The 10,357-nt window shown below is 32.8% G+C and overlaps 1 protein-coding gene across 3 annotated transcripts; it reads left to right on the top strand.

Moving 5' to 3' along the window:
- The first annotated feature begins 7,146 nt into the window (after positions 1-7,146).
- LOC122300781 (protein RDM1) lies at positions 7,147-10,134 on the top strand. Of its 3 annotated transcripts, none has more exons than XM_043111664.1 (4): positions 7,147-7,335; positions 7,730-7,833; positions 8,545-8,781; positions 9,562-10,134. In XM_043111664.1, the coding sequence occupies exons 3-4, from the start codon at positions 8,562-8,564 to the stop codon at positions 9,927-9,929; spliced, it is 588 nt and encodes a 195-aa protein (XP_042967598.1). In that variant the 5' UTR covers positions 7,147-7,335; positions 7,730-7,833; positions 8,545-8,561; the 3' UTR covers positions 9,930-10,134. The 3 variants fall into 3 exon arrangements, with proteins under 3 accessions (XP_042967598.1, XP_042967597.1, XP_042967599.1); XM_043111665.1 differs by lacking the exon at positions 7,147-7,335 and adding an exon at positions 7,497-7,527; XM_043111663.1 differs by lacking the exon at positions 7,730-7,833 and having other exon boundaries at positions 7,148-7,335.
- Positions 10,135-10,357: the final 223 nt, after the last annotated feature.

Here is a 10,357-nt window from a genome sequence, read left to right as displayed (position 1 = left end):
GAGATCAGTCTCAAGAATTTTTTTTATTTTCGAATTATTTTTGTTTAGTATGTTAATTTTACTCCAAAGCACAAGACATGCCAAAGCATGAAAGGGGGCAACGGGCAGTTGTTTAGTCTTTCAACTCCCGTACATAAAATGACTCGGGCAGCCGGACAAAGGCTGCCCTTGGTCAGCAAAGTGGAGGTAAGGATGGGATCTGTAGCAGACCCTATTGCTTTGTGCCTGTCCTTCCCGTTGTTAGTCTTCCTTTCAAAGTAAAAAAGCAGTTTAAAGAAGGGGAAAAAAGATAAAGGGAATGTATGTATGCGCTGTAGTAGCAATATTGTACTGCTTCTTCTATTCTATATTTTGTTTCTTCTTCCCTTGGACAAAGAATGTCTGCAACAGAAGAAAATGGCTATTGTTTTGTTCTTTAGGATTTTGCATTTCTTTAATCTTTAGTGGTAGTAAGTAATGTATACAAGGCCTCAATATCTTTCCATCTTTACCAAATTTGGTACTGTGGAGCAATGAGTATGTCACTTGATCTGCATATCGATCATTGGAGGGATGGCATGGAATGTGGGGAATGTTCTAAAGCAACTTTGAAGTTTATTTTTTTATTTTTTGGGTTCATCTAAGCTGGTGGCTTTTGAAACAATGGTCGGTGTCTCAATTTCTAGACATTGGATGTTCTTTGGATTCAAGCAAGGAATTCAATCACCACTAATGTTAGATGAATTAGTTTGGGTTTTTTTGCATTAGGAGCTTTGACAGTACTTGACGTTTTTTTTTTGGCTCGAGGATAATACTTGGTCACACAAAGCATGCTGCCGCGCCTCCTGCCGCCCACGCTGGCTCCTTCTCCTCCTCCTACTCCTTGGCTCCCTAATAAACAACCATATTAAGACATGAAAAGCTTGTGGGTTAAGGTCCCCAAGCTTTGAAGGCTGAATTGACCAGTTTTTAAATACATAAATAGATGACCATGAATCCAAGTGGAGTGGACGTCTGTTTATATTTGGAGTCTTGCTAGTCCTCATGATTGTTGTGCCTTTCAAGCCATCGATTGGGGCAAACTTTTTATATGTTTAATGAAAGACAAGAAATATATATATATATTGAGCTGACGGCGGTGCAGTCCAAGTTGGGGTACCACAATCCACAAAACAAAACAAAAGGCGTTTAATCAAAATATTCACATTATAAATGGAAATCCTTCACACCTTCATTTATCAGACCCCACTAACCAAGTCTACATTCTAAGTGGGGCAGTGTTTAGAGAGAGAGAGAGAGATGGTCCCAGTTAGAGATGATTGAGGTTTTGCTTATAGCTCTTTTGATTTCTGCTAGTAATGATTATTTCAAAAAAAGAAAAAAGAGAAAATCCAAGTGTCCATTATAATATGGTGTCTGGTTTTCTTTTCCCTTTTGACTAAGAAGCCATATATGAGCTAAAATTCCCTAGAATTCAGCTCCTAGCTGGCTCTTGGAAAACGCCACCATGTGGACGTCCCATATACCACATATACATATACATTAGGTTAAGATTTGGAGAATAAGATGAAAAATTTTAGTTATATTATATTTTAAATTTTTAAAAAATTAAATTATTTATTATATTTTATATAAAAATTTAAAAAAATTATAATAACGAAATAAAATGAAAATTGTGTGTTTGAACTTAGTTACCAAACCTAACCAGACGAGTTTTAATAATAAGAGATCGTTTGGACACTTATAATATCTTGAACTATTTACAAATAATAGTAAAATAATTTGAATCTTAGATATGTTGTATATATATGCACCTGTATATTGGCATGTTCTCATGGGAATTGGGGGCTTGGTGAACGCTAGAGGATAAAGGCTAAGAATACCGGAGACCGATTCAAATGCTTTTACCCTTGTCATATTTTCTGTACATGCACAGTGAGTGGACTTCCCATCTTGTTCATATCAAGCCTATCAAATCAGCATCAAATGATTTGCTTCATGAAAATTTTAGGTGACAATATGCTTTAATTTCCTTTTGGATGAGTTTAATAACAACATGGTCACGTTTTTGCTTCATCTAATGTGGGTCTTTGGGATGAATAATTTCAAGCAATAAGGAGAAAAAAAGTGAAGGATTGTACCAAAAACTAAAGAGCATTAATGGGCCATTATCGGTATATTTGCACATCTAAAGAGCACAAACATTGGCCCTACAACTTGAAATATACTTTCTTTTCTTCCCCCTCCTTTCACAACCAGCTTGATGCATCATTTCATGGATGATATATTTGGGGGAACAAGTTTGTTTGGATTCAAATGATAAAATGATGAAAAAATAAGTTTGGATGCTCATTTTTCGATGAGTTATTCTATTATCAAACCATTATATATAACATATCATCTGTATCACTTAAATGATAAGATTTAATTTGTAAAATTCAAATTTTAAAAATTTATCTTCCAATCAAATCATATCATACATACAATTTATTGGGTGTGTTGTATACTCAGATTTAAAAATACAATTTTTCTTTCTCGAAACATGATTATAGATTCAAAAATTCGTAATGTAGTTATTTTTTTGTACTCTTTTGTACACTCTATTAATGTAATTGATTACACATCAGTAAAGTAAACAAAAAGTACATAAAAATAATTATATATAACAGAACTCATTAAAATCTAAGATATAATTAATTTTTTTAAATATATATTATTGAATTATAAAGGCAATTAAATTCTTGTGGAGAAGGGGAAGTTCTTGCAAAATCAAAGGATATTGATGGGTCCATAGAACAGTACTGCTAGTTGTCCAATCTCAAAGTGGGTATCAAAGGGAACACCGGAATCATGTATTCAACGAATACATAATTAAGTTTGGAATGACACTATTTTAACGTAAGAGAGATAAATAAATAGGCCATGTATCCAAATCTAGTACCGATCATCCTTGTCTTGCTAGTTGCCTATGAGGCTGCACTCAATTAATGAAAAATCAGGATCATATCTTTTTAGGATTTTCTTTAAAATCTTAATTCCGACGTCTTGGATTAGGAGATATAGGGCCAATAGCATTTATTAAGAGAAGCAGAATTAGATACAGTCTCGTGATGTCTAAGTAGCAGCCATCTAAAAAAAAATCTATTTTTTCGTTGCAGATAGGGTAGAATATATATATATATATATATATATATATATATATATATATAAAGATCCAAAACGGCTGTAACGTTCAAGGATTGAGAGGCAGCTTAAGGTAAAGGAGGATCTGGCAGAGAAGATAAGAAGATACATGACATTGATTGAGAGAAGGTGAAGAACATAAAAAGAACTCCCAGGAAGATTTGGTTGCTGCTTTTACTTTTTGTTCCCCAAAACAGCCTCCTTTGGCTGAATCTAACTGCGCGCATTGGCTAAGCTAAACCAGTTTTACGAGGCAGTCAAAGGGAACATCAAGCATTCTTTCTTTCTTTCTGGCTTTCAGAGAGACCCCATATTGTTTCTTTTTCTTTACCGAAGTTTGTTTTTCTTTTTGTTTTTTTTAAAACCCATTTCAAAGGCATGGTTTTTGGGGGGTCCTTTGGGTTTCAAAATGCGACAAAGCTTTCCTCACTTGTCACTGTCTTTAGCACCTACCTCATGAGTAAAGTAGATTATATATATCATATATCATATATATGTAATGTAAATCTTGTATTGATGTAGACCTATCTCCCTGCATCTACAAATACATCTGCTTATCATATCTTCCCATATTGAAGGGATTATGTCTTATTCTTTTGTATTTATTTATCCATTTTTCGTCTTTTGTTTTTGTTTTTCCTCTTCTTCTCTTGCCGTAAACCCTAAACTGAGACACCACATAATAATTTTTTTATGTGGATTTTAGATTTGTCTATTTTTTTCAAAATGAAGTGTACTGATCTTGCATACCTTGTGACTGTAAATATCATTTATCTATATAAATAAATATACATTATATCATTTTTCACCGTTTTATCATGGGTCCCAATGCAACCTACCAAAGAGCAAGTCACAGAAATTACAAAGGGTAGACATGCATGCTTGTGTGTGATGATGACAATATATGTAGGTAAATTTCCATGATGATGAATTTGTAATTGAGCCCACCTTAGGGATCTCCAAGCCCAAAGATGAAAAAGGTGGCTATAATTAGCAAAAATATATCGTAATAATTGATGTTGTTTTCATGCTTGCTCCTAAATGAAAAAAAAAAATACAAGGGAATTCTCATGATCATAGATGTCCCATTTTTATCTCCTCAGCATGAGCTATCATTGTAAATAATACCATGATCATGTTGGACCATTTGATGTCATTTTAAACCCATATTTTCTCTCAAAAGAGTTTAACAATATGACATTTATCATTAAAGTACTTATTGAGGAGTCGTAGCACTCACATTCTACAACATATATAATATTATTAAAAATTAATTTTTTATTGAAAGTTTATAATATGATAAGAGTATCACGCCATCTACACTGCAAAAATACCTCATAATTGTTCTTTTCATTGTCCATTATTTTTTTCCATGTGTGATCTAGCAACTAATTACAAGATTTAAGGTCAATCACATCATGGGAATCAGCATAATAACTTGAGAATTTGATTTGCAAGGACCACACTTTTTTATTTGGAATGGAAGAAAATAAGGTTTTGACCCTAATATGCCTTTTTTTTTTCTTTTTTAAATTTGAGAAATGAATTTCATGAAAAATGAATTTTCAAGACAAAAACAAAAAAAAAAAAGGGGGAAAATGTTAAATGTACTTAAGAAAAACTTACAAAAAAACTTACTTCTGCACGTGTCTATTATTGATATGTTAAAAATCATGAAATTTAAAAATTCAAAATTTGAGTTTCAAAAGAAAATTAACAAAATGAGTATTATAAATAAAACTGTAAGTATATATCGTACTACTAAAAAAAATAGTCTAAACAAAGCAGTATGACTTAGCGCCTAATTTTCAAGTTACGTTTGGATGTTAAGATGAATTCAGTTGAATTGTAAATATTAATATTTTATGAATCCTATTGAGATGCGTTTAATTTTTAAGATTGAGATGGATTTAATTTTTGAAATTGAGATTAATTTAACTTTTTAAATTAAAATATATGAAATAGATTGAAATAAGTTTAACTTTTTTATAAAAAAATTTAAAAAATAATGAATCTCATCTATTATTGATTTTAAATAAATTAAGATGAATTTAATTTAATTCGATAACCCAACACAACCTCAATCTCTCTGTCTGTACATAAATCAAGAGCACAACAAAAGCTTGTTATCCAACAATAATGGTTGACTTCCTGTTTGAATAGCTCATGAAAGTCGATGGAACTCTAATTATTAATCTAATAAAAAAAGAATTTTTTTTTTTTTTTAAATATCAAATATATGGTTTCTTTTATGCGGTGATTAAATGCTGGATGGCGATCAAACAAAGGCCACTACCCACCATTCATTTCCAAGAGATTTTAATGGAGGCATGATATCAGCTTCCATAATATTGCCCTTTTTTTTTTCAAATAATGAGGCGTATTATCTGTTTCAGTGTCTTGTCCTCCATGAAAGCTCCAGCTTTGCTTTGGCATTAAAGTATGAGTGGCCGGCATACGGTAAAGATAAACATGGAGGTTTTACTATTTGTGACGCTCCAATAAAAGAATAATGATATAATTAAAATTTTATTAAAATTTATTTCTAAAATAATGTGGGATCCTATATACTACTTACTCTTATTCTTATCATATCGGCTATTGCAATCCATTGTAATTTTTGAGGCTGAATTGGTGTCACAATCACACACTGCTGGCTCATAGAATTTGGCTTGTCCTAGCAGAAAATGTGCATTAATGTGCAGGAGACTTTGATAAAACACAAAACTGAAATGAGTTTACACTGAAATGATAAAATTAGAACCATTTATTTATTTAAAATTTTAATTAAATAATTTTAAATATAAATCCATTGTAAAGGTACCCAGGCCGCCTTCTATATTGGACCATGTTGTTACAGTGGTTTTCAATTTTAGTGGGCTGGGCTCGACTGGGGTTTCTCTCCTTTGCTTCCTAAACGACTTGTCGAACAGTTCTTCCCGGTTTCGACCAGACCACCCACCCTCCTTCGCCAAGGCCGGTGAACTCGAGTGAGTTGCCCGGTTTCGACTTTGGAGGACCACCGTATCTTTGAAAGAATTACGTTTTATTATGATAAAATGATAAAATTATATTTTTTTATGTTACAATATTTTAAATTGAGAATATTTTTATAAAATTGTTAATCTCTTGTTTAAGATAAGATTGTGAAAACGGTTGTATGTGTATCAATTTTATGAGAATATTAGTAGAATTCTAATAATTAAGAGTAATATGTTTTAGGATGTCTAAGTCACGTGTTTTTATTTTAAAAAAAAAAAAATGTTCATCTTTATTTTTCTAATTTTTTTATTTTTATGTGGATATTCACTTTTTCAACAGTCTTGCATACTTTAAAACTGTACAAGTCATTTTTCTATAATTATTTTTGCATATTTTTGTTCAAATTCAATACCTTATACTAAGTTATTAACAGACATTTCTGGCATTGAGTCCTTTAGAATTTCACTCAGGCAATTAACAAAAGTTCTGTAAAATTCTTATTTGAGAAAATTCAAGATTTTGTCAAAAAATTTATTAATTCAGTTAAATATCATAGTCAATGTTAATCAGAAAAAAATTCAAAGATATGTGTTTTTGTCACTTTATACTGGAAAAAATATTTTGGAGATGCACTGTTCATTTTTAAAATTAATAATTTTGTTTTTTCAAAATATTATACCTAACTACTCCATAACATTTTTTATATTTTTTTTTTATCTTTAAAAGTGATATATTCAAAAGTAATATTTATTCCAAAATATCATACCCCCGGTTCTCACAATAATTTAAGTAAAAATTAAATTATTAATTAATATATGTTTAGTGTAGTTGTAAAATCTGAAATAAAAATAAAAATAAAATTATTATTGTTAAAAAATAATATTATATTATTATTTTTACTAATATGAGATTATCGTTTGAATAATTTTAAATTCATGAAAAATATATATTTTAACTAAATTTTAGAGATGATTTTGATGAAATCAATGAAATGGTGTTAGGGACTTGACTGGCCAGTTGGGGGCAAACTGCACCAGTTCTATATATGGTCTAAGCTTCCATAACAGTCACAGCCATCTCTCCCCCAGTATCGTCATGTGCCTCCTACATCGTTAAATTGACAAAGTCTGCTAACGCAAAAACTTGAGAAAAAGTTCACCCATCCGAGAAAAATCAATTTCCTGTTCAAAGGCAAGTCTCTCTCTGTCTCAATTTTCCTTCTTTAATACTTTGCTTTCCGTTTGTTAAAGTTATAACCGGGTCTTCGTCGAATTGTCCATTTATTGTTCTCTTGTGCCTTCTTTTCTCGAAATTTAGATCAAGACCCAACAATGGAGAATGGGGGGTCGGGGTGGGGGTTAGCTTGTTGCATTATGGAGAAAGGTATAAATTTTTAGTGGGAACAATGGTTCTGTGGTAGCTTTGTTTTTCTCATTGATCAAATGGTTTTCTTTTGTGCATTATAGATAGTTTTATATAGTCATGCAAACTAGCAAGGCAAATGGGTCGTTGGATTTTCCAGTCACCTAGAGAGAAAGGGGGGAGAATACATTTAATTAAGTAAAAAAGCTGTTTATTTGCTCAGATTTGGAAGATAGACCTGCCTCGAAGATATGGTAGTAGTAGAGCCTATTGTCAACGGTATTTTTGGCAGTAGACATCAGTAAGATCCCAGCTTTATTGTCAACGGTATGCACAATAAAGTTTAATTTAGAGTACTTGGGTTTTGTCCATTTCCATTGGTTTGTTTGTGTGCAATTTTTTTTTTCTTATAAATAATTTTGTGTTCAGTTACTTGCCGTTACCCTTTCGTTTCGTTGTCCCGAGTCATTTTTTGAAGGTTATATAATGGCTTGTATAAGAGGTTTATCTTGGGCTTAGTTTTAGCCATCACAAGATAAAATCAACGATAAAAGTGTCTAAAACATCATTTTTAAGACGTGTATGGAAATAACTGCAGTAACGAAGCAAACAGAAAATTGTTCAGCATGGCAAAAACATGAAGTTTTTCATTTATAAAAAAACATTATTTGGATCTGAACACAAAGCATTGGCATGCACCTGAACTAATGGAACAGCTAATATATCTAAATCTACTTTTAGCGAAAGTAATACATGGTGGTGTGAATGCCTCTAAAAGCATTCACAGGCTTTGATTTCTTTCCCATTTTCTAATTTCATTGGGCCAAAGTTTCATGCATGCAGTTACTTATCTTCTTACTAAATTGCACATTTCTGTGTTTTTTTTCTTTTTTTCGCCTGCTCCTGAGTATACACATATTGCTCTAAATGAAGTTACTTTGATCCTTCTAGGAGCGTGGAACTCTTTTGCTTATTCTGTTTAAGCTTTCCGCAGTTTATGTTGATTTCGATGTAAAGTTGATCATTTTTCTTCTTCAGGATAAATTCTATCTACCATGAAGAGGGCAATGTCATGGAATGAGCAGATTGATGTTATATCGTCAGATGATTCTTCTTCCTCAGACTCAGAGATAGAAGTCAATGATGGGTGTGATCAAAAGCTTCCAGACAACCAGTGGTGCGATGGCAAGCAGCCAGACAATAATGAGAGTGATGGCAAGCAGCCGATGAATAATGTGGCATTAGATCAACTTGCCAAAGAAATAACACCTGAAGGTATTGACTCACTTGGGTTTAGGGCCTTGTCTTACTTTTTTTATTAAAAAAAAAAAAAGAAATAGAAAAAGAAGTCCATGTGGCACTGCTTTGCCTTTACTCTATAGGATTGTCCTTATCCATCTATGCTTAAATGTCAGCAGTTATGATCACACAATGCAGTGTGTTCCATAATGTGCTGGACGAGCAGTTTCAGCATGACTGCCTCAATTGATTAATATTAATTACTAACAAGTTTGATTGTCCATCAATGGCACAAGAGTATGAAAATCTAATCTAGCTCTCAACTCTGTAATATATGACGTCACTTGATTTGGGACATATATGTAGATTTTAACTTTGCCAACATTATCTCTAAATTTCCCACTCCCACAACATTCAGATGTTGCTTTCCTTGTGAAAAAGCTGATTCTCCTCCTTCCCTTCATCATGTTGGATGCATAAGGTGTTCACTTCTAGATCATTTTGATATTCTGCAAGTTGCATCAAGCAAAAGAAAAATATTTTATACTAGATTCTTCTATGTCGACTAAGATGAAAAGAATCGTGTTTGTTTGAGTTTTGCTTGCACTTTGCTGACAGTCATGCTAATATGGGTCTCAGCAGGTAGGAACCTCTCTGGCTCGTAAGTTAATGTGGATCCCATTTTTGACATTGTCATTTGAATTAATTCTTACAGCTTTCTATTTTATTCTACCTTTGGTAGCCTTATTAATTCTTAATGTTGATCTCATTTTCAAAAATGCCTTTTCTTTTATGGGCATACCTTTTATGCTGCAGATGCATTAGTCAGAAGGGCAGAAATGTATCAGGTATACATGAAGCAAATTCCAATTCCAACGCACCGTGGTTCTGTCATTCCATTTAACACATGGATGGGATTAGGCAAATCCATTAAGCAGTTATATGGTCAGCCCTTGCACTACCTCACCAATAGTCTCCTACGACAGTGGGACCAACTGAGGATTGGCAGTGAGGATGAAAATAAGCCTTTGGATACCATAATTCACCCTTGTAAAGCTGAGGCCACCATCTGGCTTATGGAAGAAGTCCATCGGCACACCTCTTCACATCTTCATCTAGCCAAAATCTGGCATTTTGACCCGATGCACCATACTTTTGTTGATAACATTTTCCCACAATTATGAACCACATTTTGGAAGGCCAGGGCCTTGAGTTTTTACCTGCCATGTGCTGGTTCTGTAAAATGTCATTTAGGTTCCTCAGATTTGTTCAGGATCTGTATCTCAGTAGTATGAAGAAAACATTCTCCCTTCCTTTCCAGTGCATGTAATCTTTTACTCTTGGCAAAACTGTCATTGGAAAGAATCAAGAATGAATTATATCGCTTTTGGTCTTGGGGCGTTTATCTTATATCAAATTATTTTCTCTTGGATTTGAAGCCTTAAATACAAGTGCTCATTCTTCGTGCAATATGGTAATCAAATTGACATATAGAGTTTGATGATAAAAATCTACATAAGCAGCGGGTTTCCGACTAAGGGGGAAGTGGACAATTTGGGGAAACATTGAACATATAGGACCAGTTTTTTACCCTAGCCTTTTTGGAGAATTT

The sequence above is a fragment of the Carya illinoinensis genome, chromosome 2 (genome assembly GCF_018687715.1).
Source record: "Carya illinoinensis cultivar Pawnee chromosome 2, C.illinoinensisPawnee_v1, whole genome shotgun sequence".
Lineage (NCBI taxonomy): Eukaryota > Viridiplantae > Streptophyta > Magnoliopsida > Fagales > Juglandaceae > Carya > Carya illinoinensis.
The sequence above is the reverse complement of the archived record's forward strand: the minus strand, read 5'-3'. Positions and strand labels throughout refer to the sequence as shown.

What these genes read in the sequence shown, in the direction of transcription:
- LOC122300781 (XM_043111664.1), top strand. Translation starts at nt 8,562, where the DNA reads ATGAAGAGGGCAATGTCATGGAATGAGCAGATTGATGTTATATCGTCA. An exon ending in CAAAGAAATAACACCTGAAG is followed by an intron (nt 8,782 to 9,561) that starts GTATTGACTCAC and finishes TTTATGCTGCAG; the next exon opens with ATGCATTAGTCAGAAGGGCA.